Source organism: Protobothrops mucrosquamatus, unplaced genomic scaffold (genome assembly GCF_001527695.2).
Source record: "Protobothrops mucrosquamatus isolate PMUCROS unplaced genomic scaffold, P.Mucros_1.0 scaffold_127, whole genome shotgun sequence".
In the NCBI taxonomy this organism is placed as follows: Eukaryota; Metazoa; Chordata; class Lepidosauria; order Squamata; family Viperidae; genus Protobothrops; species Protobothrops mucrosquamatus.
In genome coordinates this window covers 129,470-149,676 of record NW_015386203.1, presented here as the reverse complement: position 1 = coordinate 149,676, position 20,207 = coordinate 129,470, and the positions used below count along the sequence as shown (strand labels likewise).

Genomic DNA, 20,207 nt, shown 5'->3' with positions numbered 1-20,207 from the left:
TATTGCAAGACACCATTATGTAAACTGTGAGTCCAAATCAGAGCAAATTTGATCAATTTCACCTTCAAATAAGTTATGGTAGCCTTGGGGGAGATCTTTTCAACCTACATTTCCACAAAAGGTCTGGGTTACTTTAAATAAGGGTGCTAAATGGCACTCTGCAGATGCAATAAGGTTAGAGAAGTAATTATATTTCACTGTCTTATTGCCATAATGTGACCTCAAATCTGGATTCATATGTCTGTCTAGTCATGTTCACACTTCTGGTGTGTCTTCTGCCACTTTATCTTCCAGGGCACATTTAGATCTGCATGGGAGGAGGGGAGGAGACTCAGGAATGATTTCATCCAATGTCCTTGCCAATTTTCTTTTTCAGAGTTTGGTAACAGGAATGGCAAAACCGGTTGCCTGGTCATTCAAAAACTCCCCAACCACCAGTTGGAAACTGATTGAATCCATAAAGTGCCAGAGAGAGACCAAATTAATTCGTCTTCCTTTCCTGCAATTGTTGGTTATGAAGCAAGGTTCAGGTTATGAAGCAAGGACTGTCCATGGAGAAGGACTCAAAAAATGACCCCGTATGGAAATGATAAATCAACTGTCACAAAATGAAAACTAGATCAAGCGTGTAACTACCTTTATGGGCTGGACTAGATATTACCAAGGTCAAACCCATGATTGTTATGGCTGCCATGAAATCCTTAGACAGTTCCCACTCAGAGGGTTTAAAATCCCCAAGGACCAGCTTGAGGACATTTCTTTTATTATCTCCAATATTGGTGCCAGAGGTGAAGTGTATGCTATTTCTAGAAGTTTTATCTACAGAAAATAGTATTCTGTCTATCAGAAAGATCAGGATCTTGATATTTATGTCAGAACTGGTCAATCAAAAATCTTCATATTACTTGCAGAAATTGCAAACATTTGTTTCTATGTCAGTTGGGCCGAGATCACAAAAGTTTGGCTAGAGCATGGTTCCAGCCCCAGATCATAAGGTTTCTGACACAGGTGTCTCAAACTCCATAGATCTTTTCTTTATCAATAAAACGTAATCCTCATTTATCGATCACTTGTTCAAAATTAAGATGGCACTGACAAAGGAGATTACAACCAGTCCTTTAAATTGTGGCCATCATGGTGTCCTTCCAGATACATGATCATGAATTGAGTGTCGAGCAACCAGTGAGTATTTATAATAGTTTCAGTGTCCTGTGGTAACATGATTGCCATCTGCAACCTTCACAGCCAGCAAAGTCAACAGGGAAGGACATTGCAAGCCATGGATATGTGATGTCACACTTAATGACCCACAATGATTCACTTAACAACTGCAGCTAGAACTAATGTTGTAAGTTGGCATGGTAATGAGACATTTCATATAACAACTGCACTGCTTAGTGATGGAATTGCCAGTCCCAATCGGGGTCAGTAAGTGAGAACTGCCTACAATTCTTTGTTAGTGAGAGCTATTCTCATGGAGCCCCTGTTCTAGCATCTTCATCAGCAAGAAGACAATAATTCAAATGGGCAAATAATTCAAATTTTGGTAATATTTTCCTTGCATTAATCACTTTCAAAGCAATCCAGATTTAGTAAAACAGTCAACTAACAGGAGAATTCCTGCTAAATATATCATTACTTATAGGTAAATAAAATGCAAATACTTTTTCATTGTATAATAAATAAAACTACTGTAAGTTTGTGCACAATAGGAAAAATATTATCATAATCTAGCCCCATTGTAATCATTGCAACTTCCACTAAAGATATTTCTCTACTTTGTACTTTTTGGGATGAAAAAAGGTGATGTCTTGAGGTTCATCAAATATTATTTTCTTGTTTCAGCTGAAGCTTTCTGCTCTTGAAATTGAAATCCATCAGAGATTAAATGTAAAGCTAGAAGGAACCAAATAATTTTTTAAAATCGATTTAACAGGGCTTCCAGTAGCAAAGCAGGAAATCTTGTTTTAAAAATGTATCTTTATCTTTATTTGGTGGTAGGTGGAACCATACTTCAGTCTGAAAATATTATGAATTATGAACATAAAAAGAGAGAGAGAAACAAATACGTCACATACTTAAATACAAACCTCGTTCCCTTCAGCCCCAAATATGGAAGTGCTTTACGTACCAAAGTCAACATCGTATTCTGAAGTTTAGCTCCTATTTGTAAAAAGTATTTTGCTGCTTTATTTGATATCATCTGATCTTGCAACTTGGCCATGATCTCATTTTCCTTTTCCTGCTTGGTTTCTGATCCTTTCTCGATTTCTCTACGAAGTACTGCCAAGTCATTCATGCGAGCTGCTCGATCCTGGAATGGGGAAAAGGAAACTTTTAGAAAGCAGATGACTTTAAACAGAGTAGAAGGCAGAATTCTGAATTACGATGAGCCATATTTGATGGCAAGAAACCACACTTAGTTATTACCACAATTTATATAATTGCTTCTCCTACTGTAGCCTGTAGTAGGGGAGACAATTATATAAAGTGACCAGAAACATGCTATACCAATGTTCAGGACCAGAATTTCAGCTTTATCTCTTTCTTTCTTTCTCTATTGCTAGGATTTTTTATGAAAATACGTTGAAACTATTAGGAAGCTTATATTAATATTTAAAATGGCAGGAAACTGGCAGCCTAATTTTCAGCAATGATGTTTTGAAAGTTCTTTGGGAGAACCATTTAAGTCCTGGTTGCCCAATCAAACACTACAAGTAAACAAATAGCAGACTTTAGTCTGGAAAACTTACCGCAGTTGCCCTATTGAGGGCCTGCTCTGTTTCCTGAAGGGTACGGGTGTAAGTGCCAAATTCCACTTTCATGGCATCTTGTTTAGACAAGTTCTGTGCTATCAGCTTTCTGCTTGTGTTGGCATCGTTCTCTGAACGGTTCAGGATAGAAGCCAACAATTCATTCCTCTCTTCCTCCTTGATGATAGACTTCTTATAGACCTCAATTTCAGCCTCCAAAGATTTGAGTTTATGTCTGGAATCTCTGCAGGGGCAAAAAAAAGAGAATAATTTGGAGCAAAAATAATGACTATAAATGTCTCTGCTTTCAAATAAACTATTTTGGAAATGATTAGAAGACCATAGTGGTCTTTTCAACACCTTCCTAGGCCACTGCTTCTTTGAAGTCAAGACACACAAAGGCATATTCCTTCTTTGACTTGTATTATAAGCAGTAATATAATAAAAGGCAAAATAAAATCTATACCTTGAACTCTTGTGATTTCATAGACACATCAATAGGAGGTTTTTTTTGGTAGAACCAGGGCTTTTTTTTGTCATAGAACGCCCAGAACGGAGTTCCAGCACCTTTTTTGGATGGAACCTTGTAGGGTAGGCAAGGCGGTTTGTATGACGTGTGTGAGTTCCGGCCCCTTTTTTTTTTTTTTTTTTTAGAAAAAAAGCACTGGGTAGAACCCAGTTTGGTCTACAGCTAAGGTGTTCCCTGATGCTCTCCATTCCAAATATCAATCAGCCCAACCTGCATAGCTTCCAAGACCAGACAGTCAGTTAAGTGCTGTCATATGCTAAAACTCTAATAGTACAAGCATCTAATAGTTATATGCATTTCTAGATTCCAGTAATTCTTGTAATACATAGAACACGTTCTGTTACTGTATAAGCAGGAAATCAAAACTAGAATATAGTATCCCTATGTGACAACTGTTCAGGTTCTGCCTCAAGATTTCCAGTGGGAGAGAATCCTTTCAACTGAAAACTCCTTTTTAAATTTATAATAAACAATTTAAGCCCTTTGTATCTATCCTAGCTCCTGGAATAATTTTTAAAAGACTGGCCTTTTTTACCAAATATTTGAATCATACCTCTGCAACCTCATCAGCTTTGCTTTGTTCAGTTTAAGCCTAACCATTGTGACTTGTTTGCCACAATTTTGGTCAGTGTATTGGTCCCCTTCTGACTTTTTTAAAAACAGAACCTCCAGAACTAGATTAAGTATTCCAAATGATTGGAGTTGAATAATACAGTACTATTAATTATCAGAACTTGGAAAAGGAGAAGGAAGCCTGGAAAGAAATTATCATCTTCACTATCATCATCATCATTACAAAACATTTCTGCAGCAACATTTCACTTACAAGGCAAGATCTATGCACTATTTAAAAAGACAAGGCAAAAGTGGGTCAAAAAGCCCTTATAAATGAAGTAAAGTAATAAAAATATTTTTATTCAACTTTCTACAAATAGTATCTAAATTTAACTTTATATGTATGAATACAACTATTGTGCACATGAATTTGTGTGTATGTCTGTATGTATATGTATGGATGTATAACCTTGTCCTGAAATTTGCCTCATGCCAAATTGAAGGATAGATGTCACAACCCTAATATTACATTCTCACTACTATACTGGGAGTAGAAATTTTCTTCCCTAAAAGTTATCCTGGCAAACACTCCCAATGTAAAATAAACTAAGACTACTATTAAATTTGTCCTAAAGCCAAGACCATTCTAGGTGCTTAAATTTTCTTCTGTCTTTCTGGAAGGTAACTAACACACCAAGAAACTGCTTATTAACATAATTACCTTAGTGCTTCTTGCATAGCAGCATATGCCTCATCACGGCGCTTCATCCCAGTCAAACTGACAGTCCATTGGTGCAATAACTGTTTTTTCTCTAAATTGATAGCTTGGATCTCTATACTTGCCTGCAAAAACAATGTAATGAAACACTATAGAGCTATGTGGGAAAATATAAATTCTCTTTCTGCTGACTTCTGCCTCTTTTCTTTTAATATAGCTCAGTGCCAGAGTTGTAAATTATTATTATTTGCATTTTCATATTTTAGATAATATGAAATTAAACCTAATCAGCAACAAATGCAAATTTATATCTAAAAATTGAAGGAATTAAAAATGGCTATTATATCTTGCACAGTGCTGGCTGCTGCTACAAGTAGGCGGCTGATGGTAATCATATGATGAGAAGGATTCAGCATGTCTGCCCTCTTTCTCTATTAATCCATCCATAGACTCCCAAACAGTCATCCAGCAGGCCTCCTTGTATGCACATCAAGATATTCTAGTTTGTCCCAGAAGATTATAAATTACTGTGATGGTACATGTACACATTCTTTAAACTTTTAATTGAAAGACAGATTATGAAGGCGGTGTACATTTAAAATATACTAAAAGTGGTTTGACAAATAAGTATCCCTTAAAGTCTCCTATGGACAGTTGCTATCTCTATCAGTCTCTATCAGTCTCTATCTCACTGAGGGATTAAAAAGGTAATCCTATTAAATATTACTATAATCTGTAATTCATTAAGTAAAAAAATCTAGCTGTAGGAAAAAAAATGAGATAACGTCTTACTTCTCCCACTTCTTGCCGTGTGATCCTGGTATCTTCTGCCTGAGCCATATACTGTGCATCATAAAGAGCAATCTGTTCCTCTAGTTCATCAACTCTCCTTGTTAAGCGATCGACATGAAGGTCCTAGGAAATTCAGATAATCTCATGATAATAGCATGGAGCTCTCTTCCTATGCCCTTAGTCTAGGCAACGGGCAAGATAAGAGAAACAGCTGCATGCATGCTCTCTGTATGGACTACACTACAGGTAGTCTATGACTTATGACTCTTCACTTAACGATAGATCAAAATTATGATTGGCCTCAGGAAAAGTAACTTATGATCTGTCCTCAAAATTATAACCATTGTTCCAGGCCCGCAATTACATGATCACAATCTGGGCACTTGGAAACCTGCTTGCACTTGCGATGAAGATTCTTGCAGTCACGTGATTATGATTTGCAACCTTCCCAGCCAGTTTCCGACAAGCAAAGTCAATTAGGGAAGACAGATTCCCTTAATGACCACATAATTTTCTTAACAATGGAAGTAAAAATAGTTGTAAAATTGGGTCCAGTCACATGATGACTCAATGATTTCATCTCTTAATGACCAAAATTCTGGTCCAATTATGGTCATAAGATTTTATCACTTTAAGGGACAGTTGCATTAGAGAGTAAGATATCAATTTCATGATTCTGAATGCAACTTACATTTAAAATGTCCCCCTATGTATAATATGCTGTCCTTTATTGCAGGGGGTACACCTGCAACTTGAAAGAGTAGTATTTATTCTACCTGATCTGAACTCCAATAATTCCTTTTGCACCATACATAATACAGGTTAATTTTGACTGTACAGTACTATTGTATATTGTAAAATAAAATTAGATTATGATAACTCTCAGGAATCACACTATAAAGACTACAATTAAAGTGCACTGAAGTGTAGCTAAGTCTTACATAATGGTACATGAGGGGCAAATGCAGTCTGTCATTTACATAGAAACATAATTATGTAAGTTCATAATGAAACTAATACAAATGACATCATTACACATTGTTGTTATTTGCATAATGACATCATCTGTACAAAATATTCTCATGGCTTGTAATAAATGCCAAATGAAGGTAGCACAAAATTTGAATGGGTCAATAAAGCTCACCAAAGAAATAAGTCCTGAGGTTGATTTCTGTGGAACAGTAACAACAAAGCCATCTCTAAGAACAGAGAGCATGAAAACAAATCTCATGAGAAGCAGCTAATAGGAAATAAACCTGAGCAGGTTTAAGAGAGGAGAAGGGAAGGTGCACAGAAAGAAGAAAGAGTTCTAAAACCGGACTATTGCTAAATACCTGCTTTTGTTTTTCCACTTCTGCACGCATCCTCTCCACTTCAGCCTTTTTGACAGTTCTCTTCATTACAGCTATATCATCACGGACATCTTGGTCCATGTTCTGCATGTAGAAAAGGCGCAGGGACAGATTTTCGATCTCCATTTGAACTGATGAAACTAAAGGAACAAATGAGAAATTATACACTTATGCATACAGAAACACACACACACATACACAAACTTTGGCAGCTTGTGTCAAGCCCATCTAATGATAAAAAAACTAAGGAAAGCAGCATTCCATGGAAACTTAATAACTTTTTGTACAGGAGAAGGACATGACTCTTAGATTTCAGCTTCAAAGTAAGAATTATATAAAATTATATATACAGTATGTATATTATACAGTGTGTGTGAATGTATATATGTTAACATAACATAGAATAGAGCTGGAAGGGACCTTGGAGGTCTTCTAGTCCAGCCCCCTGTTCAAGCAGGAGGACCTATACCATCTCAGACAGGTGATTGTCCAGTCTTTTTTTAAAAACTTCCAGCAATGGAGCGGCGACGATTTCTGGGGTAAGCTGTTCCACTGGTTGATTGGCCTCACTGTTAGGAAGTTTCTCCTTAATTCCAGGTTGCTTCTCTCTTTGATCAGTTTCCAACCATTGTTTCTCTTCCTTCCCTCTGGGTGCTCTGGTGAATAATGTGACCCCCTCTTCTTTGTGGCAGCCCCTCAGATACTGGAATACTGCTATCATGTCTCCTCTATTTCTTCTTTTCTTTAGATTGGCCCAACCCAAGTTCTGCAGCCATTCTTCATACGTTTTTGTCTCCAGGCCTTTGATCATTTTAGTTGTTCTTCTCTGATTTTTTTCCAGACTCTCAACATCTTTTTTGTGATATGGTGACCAAAACTGGTTGCAGTATTGAAGTGTGGTCTTACTAGGGCTTTATAGAATGGTACTAGTACTTTGCGTGATCTTGATTCTATGCCTCTGTTTATACAACCCAGGATTGTATTAGCTTTTTTGGTTGCTGCTGCACACTGCTGGCTCATAGTTAAGTTATCGTCCAATAGGACTCCAAGGTCCCTCTCTCAGTTATTGTTTTTGAGCCAGGTCTCGCCCAATCTGTATTTGTTCCTTTGATTTTTCTTGCCTAAATGTATTTTGCTTTTCTCCACATTGAAACTCATCTAGTTGGATAGGGCCCATTGTTTGACTTTGTCAAGATCTTTTTGGATCCTGAGTTTGTCTTCTGGGGTGTTGGCTACTCCCTGCCAGTTTGGTGTCATCTGCGAATTTGATGAGTTCCCCTTCAATTCCCTTGTCTAAGTCGTTTATGAAGATATTGAAGAGTACTGGGCCTAAGATGGAACCTTGTGGTACCCCACTGCTTACTTCTCTCCATGTGGATGTGGTGCCATTGAGGACTACTCATTGAGTATGGTTTGTCAGCCAGCTACAGATCCATCTGGTGGTGATGTTGTCTATTCCACCTTTTTCTAGCTATGTGTAAAATGTATTTGTTATATACTATAGAAAAGACTGAAATATAGATTCAAGCTGATATAATATATATGACAAAAACAACTATTATATAATCTCCAAACATATAATATCTTTGCCTCACAGATAAAGCAATTTGTTCTTGCAAGATATGTACAGCTAACTTTTAATTGTAATTACACTGCTATGTTATACCAAATAAATGCAATCGTATTCTGGTTTGCTTTGAGACAAACGCCACTGATTAGGAATTCTATATATTCACAGCATGCTTCCATTTCACAACACATCATTCATCAATCCCTAAATGACTGAACTAAACTTTATTAAGCAGTAGCTAATGTATAATAAGACAATTCTGAAACAGTGGATCACCTCTTTTCCGTTCATCCTGAGTGCCCTGGAATGTCTTCTTATACGTGTCCCTAAGGTCATGCAACTCCTCCTCTAGCTGCCGCCGTATCATGGCAATCTGAGAATGGCAACTGTGGTTCTTCTCCAGTTCCATCTGCAGCCGGGCCAACTGCTGCTGAAAACTATACAGGAGCACACCAACTTCTTCCCTCTGCTTTTTTCCACACTTTATGCCTACTGCCTGCAGTCATGAGAAAGAGGAAATGAGCCAGCAAAAATGCCAAGATATGAGCAGAAATAAGTTCCAAGTAAAAAAAAAATCATACCAACTCTTGTATTTCATCAGTAACCTTTCCTCTTTGTTTGTTGAGATAGGTCTTCAAAGCAGACTGGAATCTTTTCATTAAGGGCTAAAGAAACAAGGAAGAATACATTAATATATTTTCCAAGCCAAAAAAAAAAATTACTCCAATGCAAATAACTGTTTTTTTAACAAAGATTTTCTTCTGGATACTTTTTTGGTTCCAATCTCATGCATGGCAATAGTTTCTTTGCACGATGAAATAAAAACTAGACTGAATAGCTTAGGACCACACTGAACAACCAGCCTTCCCCATCTTCAAATTTTCACTTATGAAAAATTGATAATAGGTACGTTACAATAAAGAATTGGCCAAGCTAAAAATATTTCTTGCAAAATGTTGCAACTGAAAGTTGTGGTCTTCACAGGTTCAGAGGCCATCATATTTTTTTGTAACAAATTGCAAAAATAAATGATAACTTCAGTAAAGCAAAACAAGTTTACATTCTAAAACTATGGTAGCTTCTCTACCAGTGATCACTAGTCGTTTAATATGGGGAAGATGGTAAGAATATGTTGTGGCAATAGAAGCTGTCAGCAAGCATCCCTTTAGGCTAGCTTGGTCTAGATCAGTGTTTTTCAACCTCAATAACTTTAAGATCTGTGAACTTCAACTCCTAAAATTCCCCAGCCAGCATCTTAAAGTTGTTTATATACATCTTAAAGTTGATGAAGTTGAGAAACATTGGTCTACATGAAGGAAATTATGCGGCGTGCCACCAAAGGCCATGTCATACCTCACTGATAGTCAGTGGTGTCACATCATGGGAATGAAATCCCTATGGAAGGGTAGTATGACACTATATTAAATTTAACTTAAATAAATTAAATTTAACAAATAAATTTTTAAGACATTTGCTGCCCATTTTGCAGCTATTAGCACCATAGTCTAATTTAGAGTTTTCTTACGTGATTTGGATCTAACACAACCAGCTGGATTTCTCTCCCTGCCTCTCTGATGCCCAGTTCCTGCCCAGCATAACGTGCCATAACTTCGCCATCAGGCTGTTGGGTGGGGCTATGCCTACTGACTTCAGAAGTCATCTGCCGAACAGCAGAATCAAGATGGGAAGGAAAAACGGCTGATTGAGTGACCTCTGAATCTGGAGAAAAGAGGGATGATACCAGAGGTTGCAAGTTCTTTAATTTACAAATAAAAATTCTCCAAAAATGCTTTGCTTCGAATAACACTTATTTATCTAATAATTGTGATATTATAATGAACATAAAGCATAATCAAAAGAGGCCATTAACACAGGGGAACTGAAAATAGATACAATTTATGTGTCACTCTGACAAAAGTGCATTTTGCCATCCTTCATTTTTTTAAACGCACTTTTTGGAAGAAAGAAATGGAAACCTGTTGTAATCCAAGCTCCCATCACATGATCCTAAACAGTGATTAGACTGAATTGTTGCAACTTTTTGGAATTCAGGATGACAAAATAGGAATATTTTAGTTTGAGTATTGTTCATTTGCTGATTATTTGAACCTGGTTTTGTATTAAATTGTAAGACAGGCATTAACTAAATGTCAATTGTTTAATAGAATATATAAATTCATTGTAATATATAATCACATTTAGTGATTTAGTGATTTAGTGATACTTTGCTCTGTTTCAGTTGCTGTGTTTTCAAATGCTATACAGAATGTTTCTATTTGTTTTTATGATTATCATAATTCACTTTAAGCAAATAGAATAGAAATAAATTGAATTCAATAAATAAACAAATCCTACATATATCTTTTTCTAATGATTCTTCTGAATTATACACGGCAAAATATGTTTCCCTTGTTCCATTTTTAATGCATTTTTCCACATTCCTACTTTTATTCCATTTCTATTCATCTATTTACTATATATTTTATTACATTATACTGGTTATTGCTATTTTTCAAATTTGATGTATACTACTTTATGTAGCTGAGTGTGAGTATAAATGCTGTACATGCAAACATAAAGTAATATCTATGCATATGCTATTCATGTTACAAAAACTCCTAGTTGAATTCCTGACCTCCTATATATTCAGTATATAGGTAGATAAGAATATAATTGCTATTAATCCCTTTACGAATTATCAAGATTCTCAAAACACTTTCAGATACCAGACACTATATTTTAATAACAATAAAAAAAAACAGCCAATAATAGAGAATTTGATTTAGTATTCTTATCAAGCAGGAATAAGCAGGAGTAAGGATTTTTGAACTGTGCCTCAATGGCAAAGATTCAGTTGGATCTAAGAAATGCATTAGTCCTATATAACATCATTCTAGCAAAGCAAGGGCTAACCTGACACTGCAGGGAGGTCCACGTGCATTGGCAATTCAGATTTTACACTGCTGATTCCAGAAGATGGCAAAGAGATTGTTACTTCACTAGAAAGAGCACTTTCCATACTTTTCTCTCCAGAAACATCAAGCTTTTCCAAAACAGAAAAAAACTGTTATCAGAAGACAACTTCAAAAAGGAGTGTTCATGCTAAGAATGACTGATGCTATATAGTTTGTACTTGAATTTGTCATAGCAAATAAGAATGAAGATTGATTATGATTACATGAAGGCATGGGAGAGTGGTTTAAAAAATGTAATTAATATGGGCAATAGACGGCTTTTGGTGCACTTTTTATTTTATTTGACATACTTGTATGTCATCTACTTTCAAATGCTTCTAGGCAGCTCACAAAAATATGTATTTATTTACAACTTCATAAACTGCTTCAGTTAATCCTTTTCTAAGTGATTTACAAAAGCAATAGCTTATCTCAACTACATTCATTGAACTGAAGAAAGCATTAGATTGCAGCCTTCTATTTTACAGATAATGATCTAGTCCTCAATTATCAAAACAAAACAAAACAAAATGTTTTTCTCCATTTAGACACAAATATGGGTCATAAATTAATACTAACATCATTGAACACGTCAAGGCATTTAAGTGCCTTGGAACTGTTTTCCAGGCTATCGGTTTGCAGAAGGCCCAAATTTAATCCTTAAAAGGAAAGCCCAAAGGTGTTTTTTCAAGAGGCAACTGGATTTTCTTGTTTTTCTTTGAAGACATTTCGCTTCTCATCCAAGAAGCTTCTTCAGCTCTGACTGGATGGTGGGGAATGGAAGGATTTATATTCCTTGCAGACAGCTGGTCATTTGCATTCTTTTAGAGAGTCGTTGAGGCCAGTTGGAGGTTTATCTGTGTCCTCAAGGTTACCTGAGTAATGCAAATGGGTGTGGAGCCTTCTTGGAACTGCTGAAAGGATTATGGTGTAGACTGGATATAGATGATATTGTATCCTTCCCCCTCTGTTGAGAGAGGCTGTTCAGTTTTGACATAGATGGCCTCTTTGACCCCTCTTTCAAACCAGTGGCCCTCTTGGTCCAAAATGTGGACTTTGCTGTCTCCATATTTTGGACCAAGAGGACCGCTGATTTGAAAGAGGGATCAAAGAGGCCATCTGTGTCAAAATTGAACAGCCTTCTTTCAACAAAGAGGGAAGGATACAACATCATCTATCTCCAGTCTACAACACAGTCTCAGGAATTCCAAGAAGGCTCCACACCATTTGCACTATTCAGGTGACCCCGAGGACACGGATAAACCTCTAAGTGGCCTCAACAACTCTCTAAAAGAATGCAAATGACCAGCAGTCTATAAGGAATATAAATCCTTCCATTCCCCACCATCCAGTCAGAGCTGAAGAAGCTTCTTGGATGAAAAACAGAACGTCTTCAAAGAAAAACAAGAAAACCCAGTTGCCTCTTGAAAAAGCACCTTTGGGATAACCATGACTTGGATAACTGAGAATCTCCATAGACTTAAAAGAAAAGCTAAACCAAACATAGCTGCCACCCTAAGGCTTTTCCACAATAAAGGAGATAATCATTTATGGGATAGACTAAATAAATGTGTTTGATGCCAAAATACTGTAATAACTCAGTTATTCATTGATTTCCAAATAGAATTACAACTAGAAGCAATCCAATAAGGATTTTTTTAAAGAATGTATTTCTGGTCCCACAATGATAAATCAAATATAGTAATTAATTAATTTTCCATTAATTATTTAAAAATATTCTGAGCACTGAAGTTCTATAACACTCAAGATTTTACAAGTTTTCCAGAGGCCCTAAAAGTGGAAGCTCTCACACAGAATACTTTACAGACAATAAGTAGCATCTTTTATTTGCACTGGAAACATTAGTCGCTAGTGTAGCTCCCATGACAGTGGGGTTACATAGCAATAATAATAACCATCCAGTAAGCATCTAAATCATTGCATTATAACTGAAGGCTCTATGATTGGCCTAAGGCATGGGTCGGCAACCCGCGGCTCTGGAGCCGCATGTGGCTCTTTGAGCCTTCTACTGTGGCTCCCAGTCCTCCTCCGCCATTTGCAGAGACAGAGACAGAGAGAGGCACTTGCGCTTCCCTTCTCTCTCTCTCTCTCTCTCTCTCTGTGTATGAAAAAGAGAGTGGCCTCACGCTGTTCTCCGACAAACTGACAAGCTTATTGGGTGGGGCTCCTGCCTTTGCTGCGTCTCTGCAGGAAGCAGCAGAAAGCAGAAAGCAGCAGCGTTCTCTCTCTCTCTCTCTCTCTCTCTCTCTCTCTCTCTCTCTCTCTCTCTCACACACACACACACACACACACACACACACAAACACACACTCTCTTACACACACACTGAGTGGGAGAAGAGGACTGGTAGACCAAGGGCAGGAGAGAGCCAGCCCAATAAGAATGTGTGTCAGCTTGTCAGAGAACAGCGTCAGGTCAGCTGGCCAGGTGAGCAGAAGATCGGAGAGAGGGAGAGAGAGGGGGGGTAGAGAGAGAGAGAGAAATGCACAGCAGCCTCTATTTCTTTTTAATTAAACTCTTCAATCAAGCCCCCCCTCCGGTGCGCGAGCGTGCGTGCGTGAGTTTTGCGGCTCCCAGTGTTTTCTTTTCTGTGGGAAACGGGTCCAAGTGGCTCTTTGAGTGTTTAAGGTTGCCGACCCCTGGCCTAAGGGGCCTAAGGATTTTTTTGCTATACTCTGTATATGGCTCTAAAATCTCAGGCTGTGCACCTTTATCATCAACTCACTGAAATTGGCTACTATGTCTGAATTATCATTATGCATCTTGACACAGTCTATATATTTGGGTCATCTAAATTGGTTTAAACATTATTTTTCTTAATGTTTATTTGCGTTTTATTTGCTCCCTGGGTTAATCTGGGACCAAGATCCCTCTTCATTGTTTCAGGCAGGTTTTCTGAGATACAATAAGGCTAAACTGTGGACCTAATAAAACTTTAGGCTGTCTTGTTACCTGCTCTAACATAAGTTACCTGGACGAGAGATGGTCCTATTTGCTCAGAAATACTTACCAATGACATACTTGACACATCCGTCTGTCCTGAGAATTTCTCATCAGAGGCTGTTATAAGAGCATCCTTTGCCCTTCCTCTCATGGATACCATGGAAGCACTGCCTGTCATTTCTTCTGTGGGCAAGGTGAGAGTATCTTTTGTTGCTTCCTCTTTGGTTATCATAGCAGCACTTTCTTCTCCTTCCTCAGTGGCCTCCATGCCACTACTTGTCCCCTTTTCTATAGACACTGTAGGAGAAACTCTTCCTGCTTCTTCTGTGGTTATCAAGGGAGTACTAGCTGCTCCTTCCTCTGTTGCATTTTTGTCTTCTGGCTACAATAAGTGAAACAAACTAAAAAAGTTAAGTTTTGTATTTTGTTCCACTGACTTCTAGCACAATCTTATTGAACATGGGAAAACTCAACACAATGAAAAATGAATCGACAATATATTGGTATCTTAGACATGAGCAGTCTGGAATGGACAATGATTGGACATTTTCAACCAGAAGATTGTTCTGTCTGATACTCAGGACATGAAAAACCAAGAAAGAGCAGTGCTGTATTCATAATCAGGAAGAATTAAATAGTAACAGGATACAATGCAATCAATGATCCACCAAATAGTATCAATTAAGAGTTCACAGATAACCCTTTAATATGTCAGTTATCCAAGTTTGTACTCCAACCAATGATGCAGAAAAAAAGAAAGTTGTAAATGTTATAATCAAATTCAGTGGAGGTTTTTATGTTTTTTTTTAACTGTAGGCAGTAACATTATTTACACTAGGTATTTACAGCAGGTATATGCAACACCATCGTGATGCTCACCTATTATTGGGTTTCCTCCTAAGTCTTCCTTCCAGAGACTATCGCTCTCTTTTCTTCTGCTTCTTCCCCTTCTCCCTCTGTCTTCCTTCTCCCCCCCCCTCCTTTCTGAACTAGTACTAAAAGAGGAAGGTAGATCACCATTCTGATCATTATCAAATAAAAAAATTATATGAATAGAATATTTACAGATATATGGCAAGCAACAGAAGAATCCATATATGGAGAACAGAGTGGTCAACAGATTGGAAGAGGTCGGTCTACATACCATATTGATATTAAAGGAAGGATAATTAGCACCACCTGGAGCCTTTTCAGCCTGTTCAGGGTGGGGCACAACTCTAAAATAGCATGGGCTGTACTGGTCAGCATGGGCTGTACTGGTCAATGATGGGTGGAGGACTCAGGATGGTGCAACTATTCTGGCCCTCCTGAACTTCTCAGCAGTGTTCAATATCATTAACCATGGTATCCTTCTGGACCGACTTCAGGGATTTGGAGTAGGAAGCAATGTGGTACTGTATGCTTCTACCTGTGGTACTCCTACCTGTGCAACCAGTTCCTGTTAGTGTTGATGGAGAAGGAGAGGTTGAGCCCTAGGTCCCTGCAATGTAAAGTGCCTCAAGGCTCACCCCTTTTGCCTCTCATTTTTTAACATCTACATAAAACCCTGGGCTTCCACTCCTAGCTGTACAGATGATGCTGTAGCATTGCTGGCTGAGTGCCTGGAACCTATAAGGGTCTGGTTGGGGAAGAACTGGGTTCGACTCAACACTGGAGTTTGGCTTTGGGTTTTTGGCCTTCCAGGTCCAGATGATATAGAATAGAAAGTAGAATAGAAATAGAAAGAATATATATGCTTTTGAATTAAATTCTAAACTTCTTTGGCTCATTCATATTCACCTAAATCAGCACAGAATCAGCCATAGATTCAAATCTTCTTTTGCTTATGGTGGTGGGCTGGGAATTAGTTTGTTGTGAAGATGGCAGAATACCAGTAAGTAAAGAAATATAACAATAAAAAATGTTCCTTCCAATTTGTATACTGCTGGCAGTGCTCAGCAGGTTTCTGTATAACAGCGCAGCACAGAAACACTCTATAAGAATGTTATACTTGTAGATTGAAGATGGAGGATTAAAAAATTGACTGCCTCATTTGAAGTACTGCTGGCCCACAAAAGCCAAACTAATTGAGTCTCTTTTCAACCCAGGTTTTTTTTTTTAATCTTCCTACTTATCCCAACTTACTTTTGGGCCTTTGGAATGTCAATCTTTATTAATCACAAACATTACTCCTGTCTCATGTTATGAGAAGGGCATCCTTAAATTCTGTGAGGAAGCTCCAATGAGACCTAAAGTCCTCAGTTAGTCCTCCTAGATGAGGTAGCATGAGAATATCTCTTCTACCAAAAACAAAGTGAGGGTGATTTTTAGAAAGTATGTAGTAAGTATCCCACCTTGCTTTCCTCAGCTGACTATAACTGTATATTTTGCTTTCTTGTTCCCCAATTTAAACATGTACTGCATGTATTGAAAACTTCTCATTTAATCTGTATTTGATTTTCATTTTCTCAAAATTTTCACACTGATAACATTACCTCTTTATCTTCTGCATCTTCTTTCTTATCTTCTTTATTTTCTTCTTCCGGAATTTGTCTACTCTCTGATTCAGCACTTCATTTAAATATAAAGAAAATAAATTATTTAATATTAACTCAAGCAGACTTTTAAATCACTCACACAGGAAAGGGAGATCATACCAATGTACCAAACATAAAATTAATATAATAAGCATCATTTCCAACTAAGAGGTGCAAAGAACTGACTGATATGACAAACCAAACACAAGTGAAAGTTGGTTGATTAGAACAATCTGAAAGAATAATGATACTAGATCCAAAGAGGCGAGAGGTGAGAAAAAGCATATGGAAAATGGGAATAGTAATAAACATATGAGATAAAACAATATAACTCCCAGAGATTTGAGAAGAGAGATGTATGAACATGTTTAGGTTATAAGGAACAGGATAAAAATTTTATTTAAATAATAGAAGAGCCACAAATTAAAATAGGGTTAAAACTTTGGGAAGAAAACGGGTGCTAAAACCTCAAAGAAATATGGTACCAGGATAAATTATTAACATAAACAGATTAAAATGAAAAAGAGGGCACCTACATTTCTGTAGAAGGCCAACATGCTCATAAACCTTTTTTAATCAAGACATATTTGAAGTGAGATGAAGTACAATTTGTCATGCTGGATTTTTTTTCATCTTGAATGGGAGCATGAATGTTGACACCTATGCACAGCAATCTTATGCATTATTTATATAAAACTCATTTTCTTCACTCCTTCTTTCCAAAAGAAAGAACCAGTTTGGCCCAGCAGCTTTGTGAGTTTCTAAAGCCATCTTAGCCTGAAAGCCAATTGGGTGACTTTGGGTCAGTCACTCTCTCTCAGCCCAACCCACCTCACAGGGTGGTTGTTGTGGGGAAAATAGGAGGAAGGTGCATTGGATATGAGCACTGTCTTGAGTTGTTTTTAAAAATATTAAAGGTGGGATGCAAATAAATCAATCAATCAGTGAATATAAATATCCACTCCCCTATATTTCAGACTTCCTAAACATAACATAGTTTGCAGCAATCTTGTCTATTTTGAGGTTGAAAAATGCATGCAAAAAATGCCGCTTAGAAGACTGGCATGTGTTCCCAGATTTTATTTAAAACCGTGAGATTTGAAACCTTCATTTCAGAATGACAACTGCTTCCTCCGGTCAACTGCATATACGCATTTGTGTTAATGCCATTTCCCAATGAATAACTACATCATTTTTGTTTAGCTTACTCAACTTTTCCAGCGGAACCCTCTACTCCCAGTTTAAGTCCTTTTTTTTCGCACCCTTTTTTTAAAAAAGGCTTTTAGTTCCCTTTTTTTTCTTTGCTCACCCGGCACTCGGCTCCATGCTGTCTTCCGTTGCTAAGCGACGCTATCAACAGTCCGCGGGCTTCCTTTTCCTCGCTGCCCCGCCCTGACCTCTTCTCGGACCATGCCAACTGATGGAAGGGGGAGGGTGCAAATCTGGACAGAACCATTTCTCAACACAGCCTTCAGTGACAAAACCGCGGCGTTGTTTCCCAACCTTAGCCATTCCCAGGTGTGTGTACTTCAAGTCCCAGAATTCCACAGCCAGCACAGCTAAGTGAATGAAAATTCTGGGAGCTGAAGTCCACGTATCTGGAAAACGCCAATGCTGGGAAACACTACTAGACAAAGCGTAGAGCAGTGTTTCTCAATCTGAACAATTTTAAGGCATGTGGACTTCAACTCCCAGAATTCCACAGCCAGCAATGCTGGCTGTGGAATTCTGGGAGTTGAAGTCCACATGCCTTAAAATTGTCCAGGTTGAGAAACACTGGCGTAGAGGGTGATGGCCGAGGTTCCGTGAAGCAAACATAGAGTTAGAAAAGGTTAGACTCTTTCACGGTCAAAACAAGCAAAAGCTGTTATTGGCTTGTTGAGGAACCAAATAATTTTACGTGATTCTAATTCGTCCCCCACCCCCATGCTCAGAAACCGAGAGCTCCAGTTTAACTCTCGCGATATTACAATAGTCTACAGAACCATCATTCTCAGCGTACGGTGAAATTTGGCGGGAAAGAGATTGGCGCAATGACGGAGAAGTCTTGCTTGCAGTCGCCGCCGGTGAAGGTCCTGGCTGCGCAGCTGAAGCGGTGCCGCCAAGTCCCTGGCGGCTCGTGGTTGTTGGACCGGGAAGAGTACGGACGTCCGGCGTTAGCTGTATCTCTGGTCTGGATGCAGGGCAAAGTATTGACCGTAGAGCAGGATGGTTCGACTGTGCGGTTGCTGGACGAGAGCGGCTCTTTCGTGGTTTCCGGCGTGGAGAGAGTCCCTAAGGGAAAACCTTGCCTCAGCCCTGGAAATTATGTGATGGTGATGGGCTTGGTACAGGGTTGCATCCCGGAACCTGTCCTTCAAGCCGTGAAGATGATGGATCTTTCGGGCAATCCTCTGCACAGGACTATGTGGGAGTTGGAAGTGGAAGATTTGCAGCGAAGCCTCCTTTCGTGAACGAAGCTGGCATATCAAAATGGGAATCATTTCCTGCACGTCTCCCAATAACAAAACAAATGGGATGGAAATGCCTGCACTGTTTAGAAGGCATGGAATATTTCCAATTGCTTGCACAAAGTAATCTTTTATACTTGACGGCTCGTGGATGGTTGCAAAGATGAAATATCCATGTTGAATACATTCATTTCCCCTTTGTGGAGTGTCCTTTCTTCAGGCTGGGCTTACATTAAAGGAGTGCTGTGCTGCAGAATTCACTACAGACATCTGACTTCAGACATTACTCTTTAACTGATATGCAAAGACTACTCTTTTAAAATAATGATTCTATCCACCCGAATGATTTACAATTCTAGGATAAAGCTCTTTTGAGAACTATAGATAAATGTTGAAGACTTGTTTTTAATGCATAATTTAATATTTCAAGTCAAACTGAGGGGTGTATAACATGCCCCCCCAAATAGCAATACTTCAGAGAAACAATTGAATGATAAAGTTATATTACAATAAAATTGCATATATTACTGAAATACGTTTTAATGTTTTTATAGTGAATAATTAGACTTTGAATGGCACATTTATTGGAAATATTTTTTTTTATATTTAATGCATTGTTTTTTTTTTAAAAAAGGTTTGCTATTAGAACCTTCAATGGTGGAATTGTCTGGAATTTGAAAAGAGCTTCAGTGCTTTAAACATTTCACATTTTTGCCTTCCAGCATGTTATTTTGATAATCTGAAAAGTGAAAAGAGCACCTGGCACTCCCAGTATCTTATTTTTAAAAAAGTGTTCTGCTCTGGCCAGCTATTTATCTAGTACTAGTTAAATTTATCTAGTTGCTAGTTAAAGTTATATTTAGTCTTTTATTCCAAGATAATATAAATTTTGTGGAATTTCTTTGGCTTCACTTGTTCAGAGTAGTAGCTAATATAAACTTTAAAAATTATAAATTTTTGGATATTAGAGATGCAATACTTGAAGGGTACTTCTAGAATGTAATTCTGTTCCAATCATTTAGATATAAATAATTCAAAAGGCAAGCATTAAATA

At 37.8% G+C, this 20,207-nt stretch overlaps 2 protein-coding genes across 2 annotated transcripts in view; one reads left to right on the top strand and one right to left on the bottom strand.

Moving 5' to 3' along the window:
- The window catches only part of CCDC40 (coiled-coil domain containing 40), a 29,000-nt gene extending 12,328 nt beyond the window's left edge, over positions 1 to 16,672 (bottom strand). Inside the window, exons 1-11 of the mRNA XM_015817429.1 lie at positions 16,662 to 16,672; positions 14,255 to 14,569; positions 11,183 to 11,312; positions 9,795 to 9,988; positions 8,851 to 8,934; positions 8,546 to 8,765; positions 6,682 to 6,839; positions 5,348 to 5,470; positions 4,559 to 4,680; positions 2,754 to 2,997; positions 2,132 to 2,314 (exon numbers count right to left, since the gene is read on the bottom strand). Of these exons, the coding sequence (XP_015672915.1) occupies positions 2,132 to 2,314; positions 2,754 to 2,997; positions 4,559 to 4,680; positions 5,348 to 5,470; positions 6,682 to 6,839; positions 8,546 to 8,765; positions 8,851 to 8,934; positions 9,795 to 9,988; positions 11,183 to 11,312; positions 14,255 to 14,455 (1,659 nt within the window). The 5' untranslated portion in view covers positions 14,456 to 14,569; positions 16,662 to 16,672. The remainder of the gene's footprint in view (positions 1 to 2,131; positions 2,315 to 2,753; positions 2,998 to 4,558; positions 4,681 to 5,347; positions 5,471 to 6,681; positions 6,840 to 8,545; positions 8,766 to 8,850; positions 8,935 to 9,794; positions 9,989 to 11,182; positions 11,313 to 14,254; positions 14,570 to 16,661) is intronic.
- Positions 16,673 to 18,736: 2,064 nt separating this feature from the next.
- RMI2 (RecQ mediated genome instability 2) lies at positions 18,737 to 19,675 on the top strand. The gene has a single exon (XM_015817350.1). It carries the CDS (start codon positions 18,737 to 18,739, stop codon positions 19,154 to 19,156), a length of 420 nt encoding a protein of 139 aa, XP_015672836.1. The 3' UTR covers positions 19,157 to 19,675.
- The last annotated feature ends 532 nt before the right edge of the window (positions 19,676 to 20,207 follow it).